The following is a 27,490-nucleotide window of genomic DNA, read 5'->3' on the forward strand; positions in this document are numbered from 1 at the left end:
CGGGCGGGGCGGGCGAGGTCCCGGAAACGCTTCACGGCCCTGTCTAGTGCGCTGACCCGCCCCTTCCCACACTCTCCCCCCCCCCGCCCCCCGCTCGGTCTGCGCTCTGCCGGTACCACCCGGAGACGCCCCCCTCGCCTCACGCAGACGGAAAGGGGGGGGGGAGAGTTGCCCCACTCCACACACACACAAACACACCCCGGAAGCGACGGGGGGCTTGGCCTCCTCTGCTGCCCCCAACGCCCAGGGGCCGGATGGGAGGGGAGCGCGAGATGGTGCTGCTGGAACCGGCCCCCCCGCGAGCGGTGAGAGGCGTGGGGGGAGGGCTGGGGTGCCTGTGTGTGTGTGTGTGAGAGAGAGAGAGAGAGAGAGAGAGAGAGAGGTGTGGAGGGATTGTTGGCAAAACATGGCAAGGCGGGTGAGGGGGGCAGGCTGGCTGTGTGTCCAGCAAGCAGGCAGGAAGGGGTCAAAGTGGTGACTTGAGGGGCAATGCTTGGGGTGGGGGCTCCTATGCCTTGAAAGGGGCGATCCCCCGCTCCACAAACAAAGGGCTGCAACAGTGGATGGGCTACTGGGGTGGATTAAAACCTTGTATGGGTTGGAGGGGGGATACCAAGTGTGTCCTGGCACCTGCTTAAAAATATGTAGTAAATGAAAAGCAGAACATAAACTTTATTCCCCTGTTCTTTATCCGTTTTCATCTTACAAATTTAGCAGTAGTGGTGTTCATGAAGTTGGTAATCAATTTATAGATGAACTGGGGACTGAAGAAAGGAGGTGTATTCTGGGTGATGGGGAACCTGTTTTTGAGGCCTGTTAATTGAGGACCAATGTTAAGGGGTCAGGTGTCCATCCCCTTGTGTGCACACAACAGGCACACTTTTGGACCTGTATTGCTTGGTTTTGAATGATTAAATCACAGACACAGTGAAACTTTAATAGGGTGTGATGGGTGTGAGTCTTTTCTCTTACACCTACATGCTCAGGAAAACTTTTTGTCTGTTTTGGAGGCTGCTTTCAGGTTGCTTGGATATGCCACACCTTGCATGTATTTGTATAGCAGGGATATGAGCAGTGCTACAATTATTACTTTGTTACTGTTGCAAGTAATTGCATTTGTAACAGCTTCTTCTGCTGCCTGTGGGTTTTTCTTTTTCTTTTTTTTTTTTTTTGGCATGTCTCCTCAGCAGGCTGACTGCAGTATGATGCTGCTGCTTTGGTTTTGGCAGCTTTGAAGATAGACAGTCTTGAGTGGTAGCAAGGCCTTGGCAGTGTACTGAAACTTATTCTTGCTAAATATTTTTATATCTTGTTTGGTGTAGGCAAATTTTAGAATGTATATGTTCAAAAGATTGAGTAAGACCATTCAGGTGTTAAGTTTTTTCTGTGGGTTTTTTTTTATGCCATACTTGTGCTAGTCTGGGCCAAGAGCTACTTGTGTGTACTGCATTCATATATAATTAAGAAGCCAGGGTTGCCTTGCTTCAGGAGAACTGATCTTCACTACAAGCCAAAAAAGCTATGAAATGTCAGGGCATTGTTGTAGATGGGAAACTGTGTTTGGCTTTTTTATTTTGTTTCTCTTCTGGGTAAGCCAACCATACAAATAAGGCAACAAAACAACTAGCCTTCCTGCCCATATGTACCTCTGGTAGTTATTTGTGGCACAAAGGAAATGAAGTAGAGAGAATCAGTGTTTGTAATGTTTTCATGCCTAAGTAACCCAAAGAAAATGCTTATATGCCTCTGGTTGTGATAAAGGGATTTCCCATTGTGGTGATGCAGTGGAATAATGCTCCACCTGTAAAAGTAAAATTATGATGATACAACTTTTAAAAAATATGAGGCAGGTGGAAGGCGATGTGAGTTGTAATACTTGTTGCCTGTAATGTGAGTGTGTTATGTTGTAGGTGACTGTGGAACTTGCACAGCCATGTTTTTTGTTGCACTGTTGCAGTTGCTACATATGGTACATTAGCTAGGATAAAAACTGCATTTCCCTAGTGATATTGTACTCAGTGGTAGATACATGTGATTTCCTTACAACAGAAGCACTACCTGGATTACAGAGACCTTCAACCCCTACGATTAGATCTATTCTTATAAAATTATAAACTGTAGTATAGGGGTTTCCAAGCTGTAGTCTGTGAACCACCAGTGGTCCGCAGGCTTCATTTAAGTAATCCATAGAATATCTGTAAAAATACAAATAAAAATCACACATTACCTAGCATAGTACTTGTCAATTGTTACAGCAGGCAGAAAAACCATTAGGTTGTTTGACAGATTTTAATAAATGTTCAAGTGGAGACAAAGGTCTGGAGGCAAGCACAGTAGTGAACAATAAAAAATTATTCTAATTATGTATTATTCCATCCCAAGTGCTTATGTATATTGTTTCTACCAGTGTAGAGGCAAGAGAAAGCATGGATATAACTTTATAAATATATGTATAATGTAATACCAAATCAAGAATTTGGTACATTTAGGAAGCATACTTTGAGATGGAGATAAGTACTGATAATCATATTGGAAGTGTAGTAAAAATTGCAGTTTAACTTTTGTGTTTTGATAGATGTATGATGCCATCTGTCCCACTTTTGATGTGTGAATTGAAGTGGAAGCAAGATTCTCTTGGGACATACAAAAGGCAACAATAAAGAATAAAATGAATCCTTTAAAAAACTGAATAATCTTTTAACTAAGATTTCTCCACATAAACCATTATATCTTTAGCCCTATGTCTTGTGAGACCTTTTTCACTTTTAGTGAAGAATTTCTGCCAAGCAGAGCAGTATAACAAACTTTGTGGCCAGCTGCTCCCAAGCATTGTAAACTGGGGTTTTTCTAGGTTATCTTCTAATTCCCTGTCAGTCAGTGAAAAGTATTACCTTCTGTAATCTTCACATATTCCGTTTCATAGGAACACAATAATACATCTTGAGTCTATTAATTTCAAAATAAAAGAGCTAGATAAATTAAAAACAAAATATATCAGCTGCCGTTTACAATGAAATAGATATGCAATGATGAGTATAAACTAGAAACAACTGTTTTAAGGCATTGTCTCTCTATCTTTTAGTAAGTTCTAGAGTGCTAGCCAGAGATGTAAAATTTCTGGAAGTCTTTAAATTGTGTAAAAGCAGAAATAATGGGAATTGAAACTTCTGTAATACTTATTGTACTATTTGGAATATTTATCAATTTTAAAACTTCAAGTGTCTTAGTTTTGTACAAGCAAAATTGCAAATTGGATGTAAGGTAAAGTTAAAGGGACCCCTGACCATTAGGTCCAGTCGTGGCCGACTCTGGGGTTGCCGTGCTCATCTTGCTTTATTGGCTGAGGGAGCCGTCGTACAGCTTCCGGGTCATGTGGCCAACATGACTAAGCAGCTTCTCTCGAACCAGAGCAGCACACAGAAACACCGTTTACCTTCCCACCGCAGTGGTACCTATTTATTTACTTGCACTTTGACGTGTTTTCGAACTGCCAGGTTGGCAGGAGCAGGGACTGAGCAATAGGAGCTCACCCTGTCGCGGGGATTCAAACCACTGACCTTCTGATCGGCAAGTCCTAGGCTCTGTGGTTTAACCCACAGCGCCACCCACATCCCCCTGGATGTACTGTACCCAGTTGTAATGCACTTTCTTCTGGGGTTCTCACTCGAACATTCATATGGTGTTTTTTTAAAGGCTTTGGTATCCACAATAGGTCTTTTGCAGTTTTTGTCCTACCATCTTCTGACTGTTTTATTTTCCAGCAAGGCAGAGCAATAAGGTGCATGTTTCCCCAGTCTGTAAGAGGATGTCCATTGAGGGGTAAGATGAGAAAGTTGGCCACAAGGAAGGGGCCAGGTCAAAAGAAAGCAGAATCAAGTTACTTGCTTCTAGTCTACTAGTACCTCAAAATCAGGCTAGAAGTCGCCAGAAGAAGGCAAGTAGCAATTCACACGTATTGAAAGCCTTGTATAATCCTCTCATGAAGATGTCACATCCTCTAAATGCAGAAGTGCATTTAGAATTTCAGTGTTATAGATGTCATAATTATCATTATTTAATGCTGCAGATTGCCTTACATTTGAAAAGTTTATTTTCTACCCTGCCTTTCTTCCGTCATGGAGTAGAGTTGTCTCCATTATATCCACAATTACTAGCTAACATCTTACCCCAAATCCTGCTTTAGCCCTACTATCTTTGGGCATAGACTTGGACTCCACTCTGCACCACAAAGAACATGTAGGCTTCTTACTGACTGCAGCACGATTAGCGATAGCTTAACAATGGGAAAACCAGACTGAAATACCCCTGAATATATGCGAAAATAATAGCTGGGATCCAGCAATGTCTGAGCATCTCACCAGACGCAGATGAGCAATTAAAGTTATAACAGAAAGAGACACCTTCCAAGAAATGTGGACCCTTTTCTTTAACTATGCTAATGACCCAAATCAAGACCTTGTTGTACCAACTGATCAGTCTTCTTAGTGGAGATGGTATGTTCAGTAATATGTTTGAACATTGAATGTGTAAGCTTATGTCTAAAGCCAATGGATAGAAGAAACACCATTAGCTGTACACCTGGATGAATGTTTAATGGTTCTTGTACTTGTATTTGTTAAAAACCAATAATAATTGTGTGTTGTTGTGTTTTTTTAAAAAAAAGACTGGAAATTGGATTCTCAACTTTAGACCCCATGTAGCTTTTAAGCTAACCAGGTAACCATGGCCACATCTGAACCTATTTGTATGTGATTGAAGTAGTATAAAAACAGTAATTTATTATTGGTTGGGCAGTTAGTAACAGGATGTTAGATTTCCCCTCCCCTTTCTAATTCTCCAGTAGTGGAGAGAGGTGGTGGTGTCATCTTTGTAGGAACCTGGGCAATGCATATAGAGATGCTGTTGTGTGTTAAGTGAAGGATGGATGTGATGTAGCAGGGAACAGTTCTGGAGATGCTGGAAAAAGGGAATATATGGTTTGTTGTAGGTAATCTGCCACTAACTCTACACAGCCTGCAAAACTGTTCTATGATTTCTTGCTTGTGAAAGCAATCTACATCCTGACTTCAGATCCTGTTTGACCATTTGTTGTAGAGCAGTAGGACTGAACATGGAACTGGAATTTTAAGCTGGCTGTGCAGCAGCCTCTTCATGGGGCTGTCTTTGCATGCTAGCTGTCAAACTATATGGTGCACCTCTTACTATAAGTGAGGCAGCACTTGGCCTGGAAAAGCTAAAGCAATACAACTCTTTTATTTTCACATTGCAGAATAGTATCTGGAGTCACATTAGTGAAGTATCATGGGGAACATGACAGTGGTAGTTTGAATGAGTGCCACAAGTTGTATCTATACCGTTGCCTGCTTTTAGTAATTTTTTGGGATTGCTGTGATCATGGCTTCTGAGGACCAACTCGCACAGTTACACTTTACCACTTACATTGTAGGATTGGGATCACTTCTAATAGTAATCCAGTGTAGAGTATTTTCTGAACCCATGTTCTGCACTATTCCGGAACAGAATCCAGCATTCATAAATAAGTAGAGAAGCAAACAATGGATAATTTCTTCATTATCCTCTTATTTTAAAATCTATCTTTGTGCATTTGTGTGCCTCTGTTTCATATTTGTAGTTACAGTCATACCTTGGAAGTCAAACGGAATCTGTTCCAGAAGTCCGTTTGACTTCCAAAATGTTTGGAAACCAAAGTGCGGCTTCTGATTGGCTGCAGGAAGCTCATGCAGCCAATCGGAAGTACCATCAGACGTTCAACTTCAAAAAATAGTTTGCAAACCGGAACAGTCATGTCCGGATTTGTGGTGTTCGGGAGCCAAAACGTTCAAGAATAAGCTGTTTGAAAACCAAGGTACGACTGTATTTAGCTTATGCATTTCTTGTACAATTCTGGTGTTGGGAAGCAGACATATTTGTGAAGATTCTCTAGTAACAAAATACTAATTGTAGTCTTGCCCGAAAAATTCAGTACTTGAAATAAATGAGTTTTACATTAGACTGTGCTAAGTATTTCTTCCGGATTTTGCAAAAAAGTATCTTTTGAGTGCATGTTTGGGAGGCAAAGTATGTGAATGAGAGACGGAAATGGAGCATATTATTGTTTGTTGGACAGGGGTGGAGAAAACAGTTCTAACTTGTTCCACTGTCAAATCTGGGATCTTCTGTCTGGATCCTTGAACTGCATAAGTGTAACACTTCACCACTTCAGCAAATGCTGAAACGGGAGTTTGAATTAGGTCAAATCCTTAAACTGTAATCTCCTACCACTCATGTTTAGGAATATGTAGCCAATGATAGTAACATCTACTGAAGCCGCTTCATGCTTGGTTCCTCTCAAATGTATTGATCTGTATTTGAATGTTAGTGGCAATGCTGACAGCATGAGTGTATGGCCAGCCAAATTTCATTCCAGTGAGATTTTTACATTTATAAAGATTATCTCTCTAGACTGTCAGATGTAAATGTTGCAGTATACCTTCTTCCCTAACTGACGTGGAAGGACTGAACTATGCATTATGCTATACAATGCAGCGATCTTTTCGGGAGTCAGAACTGGAGTACTAACATATTAAATAGCATTGCTGTGTGTTCCAAGGTGATCAGGCCTGAGACACATCCTGGGATCTCTCTGTGCAATGGGATGCCAAGACAAACACCTACAGCCTGGGATCTTACTTTGCCAGTGAATATATGGACACACAAGCAGACCAATAATGAAATTCCTACTTGACCAAGTTTTCCACAGCTAGTGCATCCTCTCCCTCATGGAGAAATGGGGACTAGAAATTGGATGGAAGGAGTTATCCTACCTAAGCAGACTAGCCCTCTTCCACACCAATACCAAGGATGGGGTAATACTCACACAAAGAATCCTGGCTAGGGACCCTTGTAACAAATGAAAATAGGGAAAGGGTGAGGCATGAGAGAAGGAAATGCTGCAGACACATTACTTCTTTGAGGGTTCGCTGTGTGGGCTTCTTGGAATTGGCACTGAGAGAGAACTGTCTTTATACAGGTACAAAATGGAGAACAAAGCCCTATCTCTCGGGATCCAGAATGCCATAAGTCTGCAGAAACAACATTATCCATTGCCAAAATCCAGGTCTTCACACACATAGGAACATCCATTATGTAGGCCTAGATTCTCTGCATATTAAAGTAGCAAAGTCCAGATTACTTGCATCACACTTGCAGCTTGATTTTCACACCTCATATCCACTAGTCCCAGCCGCCTTTTTTGCTTCCAACCTTTGAAAGGGAAGAACCATTCACATTCCCCACCCCGGAAAATGTATCAGTTCTGCTTATGTGGTCACTAAGCAGTTACTAAGGCTCCTTATCTTCAAGGTTGGATTGCTTCTGCAAAGCTTCATTTACTGTACTTAGTTTCTCATCTATCTGGGTTACATACATGTACTTAACTTTAAAATGAATGGATAGGACAGAATTAAGAAGTTTTATATATGTAATATTATATATACTATAGAATGAATATAGTATATCATAAGCATAAATACTTCAAACATTTACTTACCAGGTTACCAGATACACAAGGTACATTTAGCAATGTTCTCAGATACATGGGTCACCCACCTCTGCTTGCCATTAATTTGGGAAAATCCAAGTAACTATTCATGTTAGTTTTGAAGTGTATGTTCAGAGTGTGATTTGCTATGTAGTTCCTCTTCTATTTTGAACTGAAGAGAGATCTAAAGGTGAGGATGGTAGAGATGTACTGGTCCCAAGCTCTCTAGCTAGAAGAAGCATAATTAAGAAAGTTACTGTTGGGAGGGACAAGCTTGCTCATGTCTCATTTATTTGAAGATTCCTGTCCCAAGTCTAGGAAAAGAAAGTTGTTTTCAAGTACAGTCCTATAGAGTATATGTTGTAATTACTCTTCACTGTGGCATTGAGTGATGAAAGTCATGGCCTTATGAAATAATAATCTAAGACTTTGATATTCATATGTCCATCAGATATGTATATGTTTTTGTGTGATTGTCTAAATCATGTTAAATTATTTCTTCATTTTACTGTATTTGTATTTATAGAAGATGCCAAAAGCATCAGAAGAGCATAGCCACTGGGAAGCCGTCTGTTGACTGCTATTTTCTTAGAGTCTTGAGACTAACTTCAGTCTGACATGGCACAGAGCAGCCAGCAACTCGACATGCAAGTACTTCGTGACCTCCGGCAACATTTCCCTGAGATCCCAGAGAGTGTGGTGTCACAGTGCATGCTCCAGGTAAGAGATAAAACAGTGGTTTCTCTTTGAAAAGAGTTCATTGTAATATGCTAGTAAGATCCACACACAATTTCATCCTCTTTGTTTCTAAAAGATAAAGGCTTTTTTTGCCACAAGGGGTTGAGGGTGAAAACTTAATTCCAAGCTAGGTCTTCAGGCTTCCCATAGCATACTTCATTATATGTTAACACAAAGATTTTCAACTTTTTTGAGTCCGTGGCTCCCTTGACCAACTACATTCCTTCTGTGGCTCCCCTGTGGGGAAATGCGCTTTGAGTCTCAGGAGCTTATTTATGTTCCCCTTGCCTGCTGAGCTGTCAGCCCCTCACCCCTTTGGGACACCTCTCCTCAGGAATCCTCACCTGCCTGCCTGCTTGCTTGCTTGCTTACTCACTCCAAGGCCACCTCAGCTTCTGGCAACCAGCACCTCCTGCCCTGCCCTTGTGGCAGAATTCATCTAGAGAACTTGTAGCCAGGACCGGTGCAAGAAACCGCTGTGCAAGCCTTTGGAGGCAGAGACTTGAGAGGGCACCAGAGGAGGGGACGGAGGTCAGGGCTGCCCATGGCGCACCTGACCACCATATGAAGTGCCCCAGGGTGCCATGGCGCACTGGTTGAAAACCACTGTTAACATATCTTTCACTAATAAAATAGATTCTACTCGTACCACTTTAATTTAGTTAAAAATCCCATTGCATCTAATTAGCACAGGTACAGGTTGTGTCCTGTTGAGATCAGCAAGATTAAAACAATGGTTAAGCTCTTAAATGCTATCTATCTATGCATTTTTATTTTCCTCTAGTCATCCACAGGGCATTTTGTGTTCTAATTGAAACAATTGTATTTTATTATCAATATATTATTTTAAGTAGAACACAAAATGCCCATGGGGGAAGCAGAAAGAAATAAAATGTGTGGGCAATAACTATAGGCATGTAATCTGCAATCTGGAGGAATGAAAGATGAGCATGCCTGGGTCCTTTTAAAATCATCCTCATTCCAATATGACACCGGCCTGTTGGTAGTTCTTGTGCTGTTTAGCTGTGATAAGATTTTAAACCAAGTATTCCTACATAAAATAGTGTTGTGCAAATATCACTAAACAATTTGCATTGGAGACTTTCAATGACTTGCAGAGGAAAGGGGAAATGTTTAAAGCAAATAAGGGATTTCCTCCCTGTAGTGTAAGCTCCTAAGGTGGAATTCTCTCACAGTAAGATACCTGTTACGTTTTTGTTTTGTTTGTGTGTGTGTTTTGGGTAATACTGCCCTGAACACATTTAAGTGATTTCATATGGGAACAATGCCAGAATAAGAAGGGTGTGTGCTTTTGATGCCAAGACAGTAAGAAAAGGTTCTGTAGGTAGGCAGTTGCAAGAGCCAGGAATGGCCTGAAGAAACAATGAATGCACTGGTTTGAGGCCTCAGTAGAAAGATTGAGGCTGCTTAGCTACTTGGCAAACACATTTCCAAATACTTATTTTGATTTTTCTACCCTTCAGTAAGGAGGAAAATTTTGTTTGACACAGAGTATTATGATTTAAGCTTGGAATGTTGGCATATCTGGGGAATTCTTTACCAGACCTTTCCACAGATTCTCCCTTTTCCCTCTCCCTCAATGAAGTGTTCAGGAAACCAGTCTGGTAATGGCAGAAGCTGTGTAGGCCTGATCTCTGACAGTATTGCAAATTAACATTTTCTGGAAAAAGCAAAATAAAAAATTATAATGGTTCATGATAAAATTATAAGAAGTTTGCTATAGTCTTGCACATGGAAAAGGGGACAAAAGCATAGGAATAAAACAATATTGAAGAAAAAACACTCTTCTAAAGTAAAGACACAGGCACAACAGGCGGCTTGGAGGAGGCATTTCACTGGAGGCTGCATTGGCAGATTCCTTGAAACCCAAGCACAGCAGAGTGTAGATCTCAGTATTCTGCACTTAGCAAACTTCAGTGTGTTCAATCCTGTTGATCACAATTTGAAGAGAATGTCAATAAATGTAAGAGGTTTCATTAGCTATCAACAAAGAGGAGGTTTTAAAGCTTACATTATTAGGAATCATTTAATATATCCCTCCAAATGTTTTTTGACCAGTGTAGTTATTGCTTTTAAGATGTTAAGAGATGCTTGAACATTGTATGTCTCCCACCTGCTCCCGTTTCCTCACTTTCAAGCTACAAATAAGGACAACATTTAACCTTTCCCATCAGTTATGAAAAGAGAGAGAGAATAAATGTTGTAAACAGTGGGAAGCTTATATTTTCACTGAAAATCTTATTTCTAATGTTCCCATAATGCAGCCCTTTTATTGACATGTTTATATATTTTTTAATGAAACAATGCGTGCTGAAGAAACATGTGACGATTTTGTTTCCTGGCTATGATTGGCAGGTGTAATCTTAGAAGAAACTGGAGCTGGGTTGAAATTATGGTGGTGGGGGAGAAAAGAAAATGGATTTTAAAATTTGGGGAGGGAAAGAGGTAAGCTTCCCCAAAATGTTGGGGTGGAGGTTGGCTTACCTTTGTGGTGAATAAGACATTCTTCCCCTTTCCTGTACTTGTAAAAAAAGCCTCATAGCCCCTTGCAGCATCAGCAGGGTTCAGTAGTAGCCTACCACTTGTGTTTCTTAAGAAGTGCTGAATCTTGCTGCTGCTATAAGCAAGCATGAGGCTTTTTAAAAAGTGCTGGAAAAGGGAAGGGCTTTAGCGAACTTATAAAATTAACTAAGGTATGTCATCCCTCTTAAAATTTGAGAAATTTGCTTCCCCCCTTCCCCACTTTTGCAGGGGGTAGATAGCCTCGTGAAAGTGCCTGAGAGGCTATTTAGCCCTGAATTAGGAGAAGCAGTCTTCCATCTCCCACCAGGAGGAGAAACTCTTCTGAGATGGTGGCTACTGCCTACGTTTTCCCCCCTCTTCAGTTCAAGCACTGCTTTCCTTTGTGGGCCAGAGGCAAAAATTCAGTGGTGTGACAGATAATAATAACTCTTATTTTTGCGCAGTAGGCTACATTCCAGCCATGCTTTTTAAACTACACACTCAACTCTCTATCCAGGCAAATGAGACGTTATCATAGTTGAAGTATCCAACAAGGCAAATTACTTGAGGAGGGAGTGACTGGTGGGAAGAGTGGCCTGAGGAGAGTCCTGAGGGTCAGATGGAGAGGCCCAGAGGGCTCCATTTGATCCCAGGACCTGGATGTAAAGTGTACCTTTTTAAAAACCTTTGTTTATATACAAATGCTGCAGCTTTAATTGAGTACAAAAAGAGGATCATTCAGCTAATGCTCCTTAATTTAGGTGAGAGTCTTAACTGAAATACAATGTTCAAACTAGGCTTTATAGGTAAGCTGACATGTATGCATATGGAACTACATTATAGCGTGTCAGACTCATTTATTTAATTTTAAACCCTTCACTTTTTCTATTTCTTATTACTAGAACAACAACAACCTTGATGCTTGTTGTCGAGCTCTTGCACAGGAGAGTAACAAATACCTATACATGGAGTACCACCCAGATGACACTCGTTTGAACAGGAATCGCCATCTGCATATTAACCTCGGCATCCATCCTCACACCAGCTATCACGGAGGGGATGGAGCTCAACTTAATGGTGGTCGTACACTGGTACATAGTTCAAGTGATGGACATATTGATCCACAACACACAGCAGGTAAACAACTGATATGCTTAGTTCAAGAACCACACTCTGCTCCAGCTGTTGTGGCAGCTTCTCCCAACTACAATCCATTTTTTATGAATGACCAGAATAGAAACGCAGCTACTCCTCCTTTGCAACCACCTCAGCAACCTTCTTCCATACAACCTGGAATGAATACATCTGCTATGCAAGGCCCGCCTCCTCCTGCGTATATGCACATACCTCGGTATAGCACAAATCCTATAACTGTTACAGTGTCGCAGAACCTCCCATCTGGACAGACTGTACCCAGAGCTTTACAAATTCTTCCTCCAATTCCAAGCAATCCTTACGGGAATCCTGGATCTCTCTATATTAGGCAGACATCTCAAAGTTCTTCAGGACGACAGACTCCTACTCAAAGTGCACAGTGGCATTCATCGCCACAAGGCCCAGTGCCCCATTATAGTCCACATCCACTGCCTGTTTATCCGCACCAACAAAACTATCAGCCTTCTCAGTATTCTCCAAAACAGCCCCAGATTCCTCAGTCGCCTTTTCAGTCGCCACCTGCTTCTCAGTGTCCTTCTCCTTTTGGCTCTCCTCAGCATCAAGTTCAGCCTAGCCCGTTGGGCCATCAAAGTTCCCATGTGTTTATGCCTCCTAGTCCTTCAACTGTGCTACCCCATTCATATCAACAAACACCCCAAACATATCAGAAACCAAGTGGACACTCAGTATCTTATCTTCCATATGGTGGACCTAGCTTATCCAAAAGCTCCATGAACAAGATAGAAATTACCGTTGAGCCACCACAAAGACCTGGGACTACAATGAATAGGAGCCCTTCACCTATAAGTAACCCACCTTCCCAACGGAATCAGCACCCACTGTACGCACCTGCTACTCCTCCTTCAAGTTCTCCTTCCAGAAGTATGTCAGGTCAGCCCAAACCTCCTTATAGTGTTAATCCTTTATATATAACATATACACAGCCAGCTGGACCTACGGGTGTGCTTACTCAGTCACCTCGGGTCATGGTATCTCAGCCAAATCCAGCAATTTTTAAAATCACCGTAGGCAGAGCACCAGCTGAGAACCTTTTAAATTTAGTGGACCAAGAAGAGCATTCTGCAGCACCAGAACCAATTCAGCCTATTTCAGTTGTACCAGGATCTGGATGTGAAAGAGGAAGCCATAAGTATCAGAGGAGCTCCAGTTCTGGGTCCGATGACTATGCTTATACTCAAGGTAAACTTATTGAATTGCATGTTGCAGTAATTATCGAAAAAAATTATTTGCACTGTGGTACATCCTCCGTGCTTTGGTTTCTAAACTACTAACAGTCTTTCAATTTCTTAAGCCATTGCGGAATGCCATGGTTATTTTATCGGGATTCATTAATGGCAAATATATATCACCTTATTTCATAAGAGAGAAGATAGAATGAGCATATACTCTGGAAGTTCATTGTCTCTGCAGCAGCAAAGGAGGTGTCAGGATGTAGCTTAAGGGCTACTTTGCCACTGTAGTGTGGGACGATGTTGCAGTATATTGCATTGATACAATGTGGTTCAGAAGAAACAGTTGTTGATGCCATATAATGCATAACCTAATTAGCACAGAAATGGTCTGGGGGTTGGAATGGATACACTTAATTCAATTGACTGAATACCACCCTAGAGTAACTTCTGCCCATATAGAGCTAACACAGTCCTGCATATCTTAGCATACTAGACTTACTGTGCAAGGTTAGAATTTACAGAGCAAGTAGTGGTCATGATGTGCAATAACATTACATGCTGTTGAGGCTTTGTCAGCGCAAACTCCTGTGTAATGTCAAAACTGATTGAAGTTTTTGGATTGAAGATGGGTTTATCTGCAGTTCAATAATTTTTGAAGTGTGTTATTGAAGCCTTTTTAATTTTTTTCATGTTTTTGAAGTACATCTGCTAAGGAACTAGATGCTTTAGCAAAAACACCATAGTTGATGTGGTGAGGAGAACATGCATAAAGGTGCATTATTATGGAGTGCTTTTGAAACCTAATTAAGCTTCCAATTGTATGATGAGCTACTTTTCCAAGGCTGCATAAGAAGGTTAACAATAATGTTTGTTACCTAGCGAAGAGAAAGGAGACAAATGGATCTGGGCCCTTGATAAATTTGGTTTGGGATGACTGTAGCTCTGTAATTGGGGAGCAGCTCAGTGGTAGAAAACCTGACTTGCCTGTGGAGGGTCCCTGATTCAATTCCCTGACAACTCCGGTTAAAAGTATCAGATACCAGCTGATGTGAAAGGCCTCTATCTGTGACCTGCTAGTCAGAGTAGGCAATATTTTATTATTTGTTTTCAGCATCTATAAGCTGCCCTAAAAACAAATAGGGTGATTCACTAATTAAAAAAAAACACAAGTTAAAAATCATAAATAATAAAAATGATGATACAATCTGATTCAGCATGATAGAGCAGAAAATAAAACCGTAAAAACCAAAGCAAACTTTGCACCAACAGATTTAAAAGGACTGCAGAGATAAAAAGGTATTTATCTAGCGTTGAAAAGATAGTAAAGAAGGTGCTAGGCGAACCTTTTGGGGAGGGCATTCCACAGCTAGTATGCCATATCTCTCCTGGAGATGACAGCCAGAGAAGGACCTCTAAAGATGACCTCAGGGTCTGGGTAAATAACATGGGAAGAGGCAATCTTTCAGATACTGGACCTATCTTCAATATTGGGCTAGATGTACACATAGTTTTGGAAGCATTATTGTGTCTGGTGATCTAAACATGTTTTTAAAAAAACAAAATATGGCAGAGTTTATATAGTTGTTCAGTTTTACCCTACTTCTCAGATCTCCAGTTTAGAGACCTAAGATAGCATAACACTAACAGATTTCTGTCTGATCTCCTAAAGCATTCCTGCTTAGCAGGTTGACAACGCTAGCGTAGATGGACCTGTTGGCATAGCTCAGTATGAATCAAAATTTGTATATAATTTATAACAAGGAAGAAGAGCTAGCTTTGATGTATTGTTTTCAGCTGTGGAATAGTCTGAAACCATGGCACTGGTTAACATGACAATGGTTAGAGCCAAGCAAAGTTACTTTTGTTGAGGTCACTGAAATCTACAGGACTTAAATCATAACTAATATGACCCATTGATTTCAGTAGAACCTAACTTCAGCTAACTTAATTTAACTCTATCTATTGAAATCTAAGCCTTTCATAGGAACAACTATATCTTGTATCTTGCATCTTGCTCTTCTACCAAAGAGATGTTTATACAAACATACAGAGTTTGTAACTCAAAGCAGTTAATTATATTTTTAACTCTTGAAATGGCATACTATTTCATGGATAAATTGGACTGCCGATGTATTACTTCATTCCCATACTATGCTTTTTGCTCTGGGCTAGGTGCAGGATTGTTTTACTCTGTACTAAAAAGAAATCCACATCCTGTGCCAAGATAATTCCAATTTCTGTAACTTGTATAAATTATTCCAGTTAAGCCCCCTTGCTGTATTTCTCTTGCTTTTGTATGAGCTATTCTAACGTTTACACTAGTTTGCACAGTTTATGCTTCTCCTGCTAGTCATGGGGGGAAATTAAGACTTCCAAAGGATGGCAACTCTGCCCTCAAACCTGTGGAAAAGGTACAAGTGTTGTACCTTAGTACCACAAGTGTTGTACAGTACCCCATATATCTGAATATATGGGGTGTAGTTCATTTTACTTCTGAGTATAGCATTCCTTACAATGTAAACTTGAAAAGTACCATATGTGTTTAGATAAAAAGAATGCTGGCTAAGGATAATTGGAGGAGACTTGAGAGATAAGTATGTAGAATCACGAGGATGTATCAAGAGAAAGTAATGAGTAACAATGTGCTAAATAACTGAGCTGCAAAACCGAACAGTGGAATGTAATATCACAGTTCATACTGTCCTCATTCATTTTGTGAATGAACCATTGGCATTGCTACAGATGTCTAATTGTGACATTTAGCAGAGGAATAATGCAACTATGCATTCAACTCAATTTACAGGACCTCTTCTAAATGTCTTTATAATGTGGAGGGAGGCTTTGTAGATCTATATTCGGATGGTGGAAAATCTTGTGTACTCATATTTTAAGTAACACAAGCTGCAGAATATTTCAGAGGAACAGAGGATGGTCAAGAATAGCTGTGCTGAAGGGCTCCCATGTTGTGACTCTGTCTGTGCTTCAGTTTCTCCCACTACCACTACAATGCAGTTGGCAGCAAGTGGAAGAAACTGCTTTCCTGCTGTCTGCCACATCTGAGCTGCCAGGGAGTTGGGTGCTGTTCAATTGGCAGGCAGCCCAAGACCTCAAATTCTCCCTAAAGACAGACGGTGTGAGTACTTTGAACAGTTAGGAAGAGCAACCCTGCATTTCCAGCACACTACAAAAAGAGTCATCGGTTTCTTCAACACAGCAGATTGCATTTCGGGAAGCCATGTGGAAAGAGCAAGAAAGGAGGGTCTTCAGAAATGTATAGACCCTCTGCTTGTAGAGTTCTTTTCTCTCGTCCCACCCACACTCTAAAGCAAATGCCTTTACTTTGCAATAACCCCCCCCCACTAAGGACAAAAATGGAGAGTTGGGAATTACTACAAAATCCAGAATTGGGTCCAGTAGTTAAACTTCTACTCTACAATGAATTTTTTAAAAGTCAGTAAAAGAGGGTCAGCCTATTTATATGAAGATTCTGTTAACTAATTTGTATGTCCTAACCTAGTCACAGGCTCCTGCAGTTGATTAGAGCACTGATTTTGTAATCTTTTAGGTTAAAACTGCTTTTCCAAAGAGTAAAAGCAGCTTTTAAGAAAAGATTGCATTTGCTATAGTAATATGTTCCATTGTATCAAGTGAACTTGATCGCAAGCAGTGGAGATCATCTTGTAGCCCAGTGTCTTATACCTTTTGATTTTTAGGATTTAGTCTTGTCAGTACACTGTTACAATTAGATTGCCATTTCATCCTGCACAGGTGCCTTTTATTTTTGAGCGGACAAAGAACAAAAAAAAAGAAGCAGTGGCCAGAAATGGTAATATCCAAGTTACTGTCTAAAATAATTATTTTTATGATGGAAGAACTTTACGTCTACAAGTATAGTTCCATTAGCATGAAACATCTCTACACTGATGTTTGGCTGCATGTTTATAGTCACTTTCTGCTCTTAAAAGCTCACTTGTATATACTATTCCAATTGCAAGTTGGGTTTCTCAGTCTTGTGTATTCGCACTGACTTTGTTCTCTATACCACATTAGCCTTGTTGTTACACCAACGTGCAAGGATGGAGAGGCTAGCAAAGGAGCTGAAGATTGAAAATGAGGAGCTTGAAAAGCTCAAAGCTGAAGTGAATGGCATGGAACACGATCTTATGCAAAGGCGTCTGAGAAGAGTAAGCTGCACAACCTCAATCCCGACAGTAAGTAAGAAGCTTTTAAAATATTAAAGTCGTTCCCTCCTAATGACAGGGTTTGTCACTGTCATGCCATACATATATTATGTATCATTCATATTCTGCCAGATAAGGTTCAGTAACCAGTCCACTTCAGCAGCTGGATATCAGCATATTCTGGTAGCTGGTCCATGCTTTTTCCCAGACCAGAAAGAGCATGGTAGTGTTTTCTTTGGTATTAGCTGTAGATTTTCCCCTAACAGCTTGCATGTTAGCAACGTAGTGGTCTCATCAGCTGGGAATAAGAACCTAGGCTGGGATAAGCTATGATAGGAAAAACAACTTTGTGACCCTGGTAGAAGCACTGTCATACTTGAAGGAAGGGAGAGGTGAAAGGAATAGGGCATATGACTGATTTTAAATTTTAAATACACTGCAGTCTATCTATAATAAACTTTTCTTGAGATAATGTCATTCAACATCCAAATGTTTTATGTGAATTTCTAAATTGGTGGTTCTTTCCCCTCTGACAAGGAAACTTAATCTGACTATGATATCCTAAAACAGGTGTGGGGAACCTTTGACCTTTAAGATGTTGCTGAATTACAGCTCCCAACAGTTCCAGCAAGCATGGCCAATGACCAGGGATGGTGGGAATTATAGTTTAGAAACATCTGGAGGACTAACCCCACACTTGTCCTAAAATCTATATTTTGTGGAGATTCACAGGTACAGGGTGAATTAATTCTTTGCCTGTATCATTCAATAATTTTACCAAGTTTTATTTATCATGAAACAAAACCACACATAAGTGCATCTAAGCTACATAGGTTTGAAACTTGTTTAACTGTCTTGGTTTATTCGCAAGATACATTTGGAGTCATACTACTGTGATGGTGCTGAAACTCCTGTTACTGATCAATACAGAAAGTATTAATTTTATTAATTTTAAATCAATATAATTTAAATTGGAAATTTATGTCCTGATTTCAGTTCCCAAGCTGATAAATTGGCAAATAATGTTTTGCCTGGAAAAAAAGTCCGTACTAATTTAGTACTAGACCAGTGGAAACGTACTGGTTCTCACTTTTGAAATGTTCTGGTCAAGGGATCCCACAAACCTTTTACACTGCACAGTTCCATCTGCATAAAAATAAGGAGAGGAAGAACAGCTAAATTAATATTTCACTGTACTTATGTATGTGCATGGCTTAACAAAAATGGTTATGCTGACTTCTGTTTCTATTTTTGGTTCTGCTTTCTAGCCTGAGGAGATGACCAGATTGAGAAGCAAGAACAGGCAGCTCCAGATAAACGTTGACTGTACACAGAAAGAAATAGATCTCCTTCAGTCTAGAGGTATATATTTTAAAATACTTAGAAAAATATGTGTTTCTTTTGAGCTGTATATTTGAATGTTATCGTTGTTGGCATCTGCCTGTCTCGGGAGACAGTAGAGAAGTGTGCCTTCAGGGGTAAAGTCAAACTGTTGGAGAGTTACAGTGCCTGCTGTGGCTGTAGAGACTGATGCAGTTGTCCCATGTGTGATGATCCTCCCCAACTCTGGGATTGCATTTTCCCAGCAGGATTAGGAGTTTAGAGGCTGGAACTCTCCTGGCAGCCTGGTCTAATTCCTCATAGAAGAGGTTCTCGGCCTGTATGTCAGAGCACATAGTGGAAGCGTAAATTCTCAAGGTGTTAACTAGACCAGTGGTGATTGAGAGGCAGCAGGAAAGCAAGCATTCTGAGCCCTCAGTTAGTGGTTCTATTGCAAATAGAAGGCAGTGCCTCACTGCAAAGCCTATGTCGTTAATATAAGGTTCTTCTGGATGCCCTCCTTGCCAGAAAAAGGGTGTACCGTATTTTTCGTCCTATAGGGCGCACCGGCCCATAGGACACACCTCGTTTTTTGGGGGGGAAATGAATAAAAAAAAATTATTCCCCCCCCCAGCTGCGGCTGCAGCCCCAAGCCATGCGCACACCTGCCCAAAGCACGGGGCGCCGTCCGGAGGGCTCCCCGTGCTTCGGGCTGCAGGCTGCCGCCCCAAGCCTTGTGCGCCCGGCGGGACTTCCCACTGGGCGCGCAAGGCTTGCGGACACCCGCCCGAAGCACAGGGAGCCCTCCGGAGGGTGCCCTGTGCTTCGGGCTGCAGGCTGCCGCCCCAAGCCTCGCGCACCCGGCGGGACCTCCCACCGGGCGTGCAAGGCTTGCGGATAGCTTCCTGAAGCCTGGAGAGCTAGAGGCATCGGTGCGCACCGACCCCTCTCACTCTCCAGGCTTCAGCGAAAGCCTGCATTCGCCCCATAGGACGCACACACATTTCCCCTTCATTTTTGGAGGGGGAAAAGTGCGTCCTATGGGGCGAAAAATACGGTAAGTCTTTTCTTGGAGGTTGCCATTCAAAGCGAGTCTGGTCTCCTGCAAAGTGGCAACGTCACTGTTGGGTGTTTTCAGCTCAGGGTCAATGATGTCCATCTTCTGTGAGTCGTTGACCTGCAGCAGGTCGGTGGACAAGGCAGGACACATGGTCCTGATGTTCCGGCTTTCTAAGCACAAGAAGGGTTGTTTCTTTTCTTTCTCGCCTGGTGCCGTAGTTCAGTCTGCTTGTCAAGTGATATTCTGAGTACCCACTGAAGCAGTCGGGCAGTGGCAGGTCAGCACTTTATTGACCAGGGGCTGCCCAGCTTAAGGGTGAGTAGTAGCTGACTGGTGAGGCATGATGATCTCTCCTGCCAACAAAGGCAACCCCTAGTGTTCGTACCTTACACCATGGTGTTTTTTGCAGCATTTGCATCACCAAAGTGATCTCTGCAGTGCACAAGCCTGGGCAGTGTATATGGAGGTCCTGGGCTGCCCAGATGACCCGCTCCCTGTGTCCTTGCCAATGAGGCCCAAAGGAAAGCAAAACAATACACAAATGAATGTGATTGGTTTCATGCACATTACTGACATGTTTGGACTGTCCTATATCTAGTGCAAAGTGATATAAACCTGCAGTTGTTTTCTCTTTGCCAGTTATTTATGCTGTTGGATGCTGGGTATTTCAGTTTTGCTAAACGTTGTGGTTTTTATTTATTTATTTATTGTCCCTTTTATTAAGGAGTATAAATTGAAAAGGGCACTTGCAAAAGCTGATTCTGACAGTGTTCCAGGGAATTGCATTTTTAATTACAAAACAGACACAGCCTTTTCACCCTGAAAAACCCTGAAGAGCAAGGCATTATTTACTTACTGATTGATTTAAAAAGTAAACTTCTCCCCTGCTAATTCACCATAAGGTCCCAAGGTAGGTTACAGCAGGGTAAAAATACAATATTAAAATCCATTAAAATAACTTAGAATCTGAAGAATAGGGTGGGTCCTAAAATTATTAATATCAGGTGCCAAAGGCCAGGGTAAAGAGGTGCATTTTCAGCATACAGTGAAAGCTATACAATGAAGGTGCCAGATGCACTGGTGTGAGGATGAAATTCCACAGACTTCCATGACAGGAAAGTCTAGACAAAGACCTGAAGGAGACAGTGTAGGCTGTCAACATCTCTCACATTGAAAACATGCATGTGAACTAAGGCTAGTCAATTTTGTGACTATTTGTTCAATGGAGAGCATAATTTTTCTGTTTTTCTGTTTTAGGGAACTTTGACCCAAAAGCCATGACTAACTTTTATGATCATATAGAGCCTGGTCCTGTTGTGCCACCAAAGCCATTTAAAAAAGGTGAGTCGCTAATAAAATGTTCAATATTTAGTTTCTAGTAGATCGCTGCTGAAGAATTTTTATGCTGAGTATTAGTATTTCAGTGTGTTGTATCTAATAATAGATTTGTTGAGACTATTGTCTTGTGAAACATATTTTGCCTTTCATTATTATATGCTGTACAAGTGGTGTATGGAAAAACCACTTAGCCTGATGTATTGTGAATACAGAAATAGTTAGAACAGTATAAGCGACCATTTCATGACACATTTAGATTATGTTTATGCATGAAGTAGGGTGTTGTGAAAAGTAGCAGACAATCAGCTTTGCATTTTATGTTCACCTTTTTGTTTTTTTTAAGATAGCTCTTTCTTGATTAAGATGATTTTGCGCTTTCAGCTTTATGTACCATTATTTTCCCAGCTTGTACAAATTATTTTTTTATTTCCCCCTTTATGTTATTTAAGTGCAGCACCTTCTCCTAACTGGTTTCTTCTTTTGCTCAGCAGTTTCCCACTCTCTATCTGTCCCTGTTACCTCTGCTGCAATTTTGTCTGCTTAGGAGAAAAAAATATAACTCTGCAACTACAGAAGTGTTACTGTCTTTCTTCCCTACCCTGCCCTTCTAACAGTTGAGTGTGATCTGCCTCCTGTATCTCCACTGGGAAAGCCCCTCTTGTAGCAGGGACAAATTCAGGGCTGAAAACAGTGAGAACTGGCAGTGTGAAAGCCCAGGTGGCCAGTTCTGATGAACGTGTGATCAAATAATGAATCAATTAATCTTCCTGTCTCTTTTCTTTCCTCTCCCCTGCTTTTCATGTTCATTATAGTTGGACACATCTTACAGAAATTTCTGTTCACCTAAACCCTTATCATCGTGTTACCGTGGCTCTATTGGACAACCTACAGTCATTTGGGAAAACTAACACAGCTTAAAAATAAATCTGTGAAATGTGATTGCCATAAGTCAGCCCTATGGATATTTTCAGAAGAATAGAGGGTGTACATTATATAACCTAAAGTACTTGGTGCCAAGTGCTAAAATAATACACAAAAGAATGTTTGTGGCTTTCTGCCAAGTATTAGCTACAGTAATTTGATAGTGCTTTGATAGTGTAGTATGAATGTTTAAACACTGATGTTGCATCATTTAACCTTTTATGGAAGACACAGGACATACGTACTACATACTTCTCCCTACATTCATTTTGCTATCACCCTAAAAAATGCTTGCTAATGTAAGGGTAGGTGGCTATAGTAAGCCGTTTGTGAGGAATTGAGAGCATGAAAGAGAGGCAACATTAAAGCCTCTCTTGATATCTAGTGGCAAAATTTGAACAGCATGGAAAACATAGGACACTTGAGTAAGCAAATTATCCTTGGCTTAACTTTGTGGTTTTGCGCCAGATCTTACTGTGACAAATTCATTCTGGTTGAATTCACATGGGTGTAAATAGATTTGTCTCACACATGACTGAAACAATAAGGTATAAAGTAGGTATGAAAGTAATGCAGTATAGGGATTTGTAGATGCTATAGAATAATTAATGATATAATGAAGTTATGGCAGTGGTAATGCTCTGTATCATGCTGAACATCTAGGGGACCAGAGTAACGTTTGGTATACATTCAGAAGCTGCCCTGGTCCATCTCCTCCTTGCAAAGAAGAGCAAGAAGTAAATGCTAGTGTTTAATGTTAACCCGCACCATAGTAGTGATATCTTCCAGACTGGGCTCCCATACTATGCTCTGACATAGCCTCATAATGCTGGGATGTAGACTATGTCTAAGAAACACTTTTATAACTGAAATATTTTGTGTGTTTTGGCCTCCCCTGGGAACAAAGGTAAAATCAGAGGTGGATAACAATGTGGTTCCAAAATGTTAAAACTTCAGTAGTCTTATTATATTATCATGCATGGCTTTGGTATGTTTTAAAACTGAAGAGTTTAAAAGAAAAATTTTCTCTGTAGATCATCAGAGAAGTTCCAAACAAGCTCCACGATCACAGCCAAGAGACGAAGACTTTGAAGGAGCTCCATGGAATTGTAAGAGCTGTACTTTTTTAAACCACCCAGCAATGAATCGCTGTGAGCAATGTGAAATGCCGCGGTATGCCTGAATCCATAAAGGTCTGCTTTGGATTAAAAACAGGCTCTTGAGGACACAGCCATAGGAGACGAATATATGAGACACCTTTCAGTCATCTGCCAGGCATTTGCCAGCCAATTATTTCAAATTATAAGGGAGAGATCCCCCTTCCATTCATGCTGCACTAAATATTAGTTTGGGGAAAATACTCTTATCCCACTGCGTTGAGCAAGACTGAAAGGATACCCAAAATGGATTCCCTCTGTGAAGAATGTATAAGGAATCAGATGATTGCTGCTGTTCTAGCCCCTATAATTACATTTGCTGGGTAGTAGCCCTTACATATATATATATATATTTTTATAAGCATAGAACTATTACTTTGTGGTGTGAAGTGTTACAGGTATCCAGACAAAGTGTGAAGAACCAGATCTGATAATCTGGCCACAGCCGTTTGGAAAACAAAGACTCCCTATGTTTCCAGATTGTAAACTACTGAAAAAGAAGGAAGGTGTTTTTCTTTTTTGGGGGGGGGAGGGGGGGCAAAAAAAGTAAAAAATGAGGATATTTGTAAATGCTGCTTTTTTCAGGGTAATTTAATTCTACACAAATGCTGTTTTGAAATTGTGGATCATGGTGAGGAGGGAGACGTACTGTATGAGCCTTATTTATAGAGTACAATCAGAGGTGATTTTACAATCCCTTTTGCTTGTACAGCACTCACCAAGTCATGTTAACACTGGTAATTAAGTAATTATATCATATTACAGAGGAAAAAAATAGTGCTGCATGCTTTTATTAGGCCATTGTGTTTTAAAGCTAAAAGTAAATTATGCTTTTATAAACAACGTTCCCTTAAAACTGTGCTTGATGACAGTAGAGTGGACGTATGCCAAATGCAGAACTATTCCAAATTCTTTTTGGAAGACTTGAGCTCAGCCATTGTTATGTATGAGAAGTGTTTGCACCCTTTTCCTTAGGCCTTTTAAGCTTCCAATTATGTGAAGAATTCATTATGTTTACAGCACAGAAGGTACTTTGTGCCCCCATTCTGATTTAGCTGAAAAACAGTAATCAATATTAGCTCTTCAATAAAGGTTTATTTGCACACTGTCAATAAACCAGTCTGTATTAATTAGTAAGAGCAGCAGATCTTTAAATGCATTTTTTAATAAAAAAAATTGGGCAGTTAACAAAACAAAACAGAGTGGAATTGTACTGGTACTTTTATGCATCTGATTATTATAAAGAGGATGTTTGATTTGTTTGAGTGCTAGGTTGCTGAAATAAAGCACTCTTTTGCGAAGGTTTCTTGGTTTTGAAGTTGAGTCATTCTATAATAAAACTGTTCAAGAACAGTCAGACTGTTTTTTCCTCACTGATAAAGCACTGGAACAATGTGTGTAATTTCTTGCACTCTTCAATTATATTACTCCAAGTACTTGCACCTTGTGCAAGCAAGTTTCACATCTTGCCCATGTAATAAGATGTAGAGGTTGTCCATGCAAAGTGGAATTTATCTGGTATGTAAAATCTTACTGATTTATATCAAACAGCAAAGGAACACAGTGAAATGAAAGGAACCAGTGTTGAGATTTCTTTTCTAAAGTCATGATTTTGACACTTACAAATATGACTGCTGAACGTCCTGATGAAATTTTAAGAATTCTGCTGCTCTGATTAAGAATTCAGTTATGGAATTGTTTTGTTTTTAGGAAATGGAAAAACAAAGAGATAAGAAGCATTGGGTTTTTCAGTTAAATTGCATCATGTGTTTGTAACACTTGCCATGATTTCATATTGATCCTCTTGCCTTCTTTGAACATAAGCTCCCGTTTGGCACTATTAGGTGCTGCCATTGGTGAGGAAACTGGTCATTTGAGTTATGAGTAGAGAGCATGTTTGAAAGGTATGTACCACTTTTTCACACCTGTGTGACTTTAATGGTTTTTGGTTGGGGAGTGCTAACCTATCACTTCTGGGTGCAATCCACTATAAGTGCATGCTTTCTGAAGTCCGTCAGTGTAAGTCCTACAGGGTCTTTGCTGTAAGCATACAGCTCTGTGCTTTTAGGCTTTCCCTGTTTCATTTTTTTAGTAGGGAATGCTCTACTGCACGTATTATTTCCATATTGTGTGAACAGTATTTTCTGACTCATGGGAGATAAGAGGGAAGATACCTATATAAATTGCAGTATTGCATGGTGGATGTGTGACCGTGTTGTTATGGAGACCTATTTCCTTTTACTCATAGTTTTACTTGTGGAGTAGAAAGTGAGAACGTAGTTTGTTGTGGGGGAGATGGTAGCTAGTGGTCATGTTGATTCTTAGGAGAAAACGTTAAACTAATCAGTTACACTCGTTGATTCTGCAAAAAAAAAAAAATCAAACAAAAGCAAAACTAGTGTACATGCTGCAAAAAAGCTGCTGCAAAACTGTTGTAAATATTCACACTGTAAAACTGATGATGGTAATAATACTAATTTTCACCTGGAAGTTATATACGAGCATTAGGTATCAATTTCCACTTGGAATTCACTTGTGAATAGGTGACACCAACCAAAGTGGGTTTAGGTTATGCCAGAATAAATGTTGATTGCATAAAACCTTTGGTTAATGTGTGAAAGACCCCATGATACTAAATGCAGTGCAGTGTATACAACTTCGAATGTGCACATCTGTGTGTGATGGGCGTTTGAGGTCATCATGAATATTTAAAATGCACTACTTCTTAGTAACAGCTGGTCTTTTCCTTGCCCATAGAACTTGGGTCAGTACAGGGAGTACCCTTATTGGATGCTAGTTATTCAAGACTGTCCAGTTTCTCAAGTAAATGTCTGTTTATAAATGCCTGTTTTATATTTAACTGCTGGTAAAATGATTTCCCTTTCCATATAAAATATAAAAGCTCCTCCAAGTTTTAGTCAATAGAATAGCTTGTGGAAAACATTGGAATATACTATAGCATACAAAAATTAAATCCTGTAGTTGGATATATGATATTGCTATCAAGCTAGCTTGTGTAGGAAAGGAGGGGCTAAGAAAGCAACGAGAAAATGTTTTGTGAAATAGATCAACTTGAGAAGTGTGTTTGTGTGTCTGTGGTATGTGTGTTTTCCCCCGTTATGGCAGATGTGTGAAGCAAGTATATTTTTTAAAGAGCTGGTCTCAGTCATATTACTAAGTCAATGTTTCTTTCAGTTGTGTTATGCTCCATTTATGTACTGTTCCTTCACTTCCCCACCCCTTTGATTATAAATCTCTTTAAAATTTCTTGGATTTAGTCTTTTTGAAGACAATTTTTTTTTAATTTTAAAGAGATGATGAAAAGTTTAAACATGCTGATGGCTAATGGTATTGTGATCTTGGCTTGATAAACTTTTAACACAAGAAGCCTGAAACATGTAATTTGAAATACAAAATTTTACAGTGTACGGTAGTTATTGAAGTATCCAGTCGGACTCTCAATTCCTCTGTCACCTGCTCAGGTGCTATGAGTCTACAGAGAGCTGAAAATGTGCGCAGAAATAAATGCATATTATAGCCAACGCTGCCTCTGTGTGCTATCTGTCTTTCCAAATAATTGTTCGAAGTTGATATGTATTTGAGCTATTGACATCTTGTTTCTGTTATTACTGAGAGGTCTTCTTGTTTTTGAAACGAGCAAAGGCCAAGAGTCAAGCAATATTCTAATTCTCAAGGCCTTTGAACAAACTTTTGAATTGTGTTATCTGTGACAAAGCCAATGTATCTGATCTATATTTTTTGCTCTGTTGAAGTCCTGTTAATTTCTCTCACTATAAAACAAAAACCACGATCTTTTGAAATCCTGTAAATAGGGTGTTCCTTACATTCTAGATTTATGTATGCTGTGAATGGAAACAATTACTGCAAGATGAAATGTGTAAAGGCATTAAGAGGCTATGCATGCATGGGACCTCGGAATGACATATACTGGGAGCTGCAGTTTCCTAAAATAAAATAAAAAATCAATAAACTAAGAAAATGTAACATCCTGCATTTGTTTCCATATGTAGTAAGAAACCTTTTAAAATATTTCTTGCTGTGTCATCTACTCTATCAGCTTCATGCGGATTCTTTCTCCGTAAGTAACTGCTGTATTATACATTCTAACCAGAAAATCAGTACCTATCTTGTTTGGTGACTACATTAAACTTGGATCTCCACCGTGAAGAAGAAAAAAGGTGTTTTGGTCTTGTCAGTTTCCAGTGAATCTGTGGAACTCCATAAAAGTCAAAACGAGGTACCTGGTTATCATCTTACAGAAATGGTGTCTCATTGTTTATGAACATCAGAAGTTTTTGAGTTATAGTTGCTAAAGGAACTCTTGCATTTTAATATCCAATGCA

The 27,490-nt window shown here is 40.2% G+C and overlaps 2 protein-coding genes across 2 annotated transcripts in view; one reads left to right on the forward strand and one right to left on the reverse strand.

Annotated features, from left to right (window-relative positions):
• TAB3 (TGF-beta activated kinase 1 (MAP3K7) binding protein 3) lies at positions 1-27,131 on the forward strand. Its single transcript, XM_081858880.1, has 7 exons — positions 1-305; positions 8,067-8,260; positions 11,704-13,156; positions 17,200-17,360; positions 18,599-18,692; positions 20,968-21,051; positions 23,004-27,131. Exons 2-7 carry the CDS (start codon positions 8,159-8,161, stop codon positions 23,150-23,152), a joined length of 2,043 nt encoding a protein of 680 aa, XP_081715006.1. The 5' UTR covers positions 1-305; positions 8,067-8,158; the 3' UTR covers positions 23,153-27,131.
• Positions 18,459-27,490, reverse strand: part of LOC309340232 (uncharacterized protein) — a 53,071-nt gene continuing 44,039 nt past the window's right edge. The window contains exon 12 of the transcript XR_014155870.1: positions 18,459-18,476. The gene's annotated coding sequence lies outside the window, so the exon portion shown is untranslated. The remainder of the gene's footprint in view (positions 18,477-27,490) is intronic.

The sequence above is a fragment of the Podarcis erhardii genome (genome assembly GCF_964252035.2).
Source record: "Podarcis erhardii genome assembly, chromosome: 4".
NCBI lineage: Eukaryota > Metazoa > Chordata > Lepidosauria > Squamata > Lacertidae > Podarcis > Podarcis erhardii.

Coding starts and splice junctions, on each gene's coding strand:
- TAB3 (XM_081858880.1), top strand. CDS start 8,159: ATGGCACAGAGCAGCCAGCAACTCGACATGCAAGTACTTCGTGACCTC. Junction 13,157..17,199: donor TGACTATGCTTATACTCAAG/GTAAACTTATTG, acceptor ATACCACATTAG/CCTTGTTGTTACACCAACGT. Junction 21,052..23,003: donor ACCAAAGCCATTTAAAAAAG/GTGAGTCGCTAA, acceptor TTTTCTCTGTAG/ATCATCAGAGAAGTTCCAAA.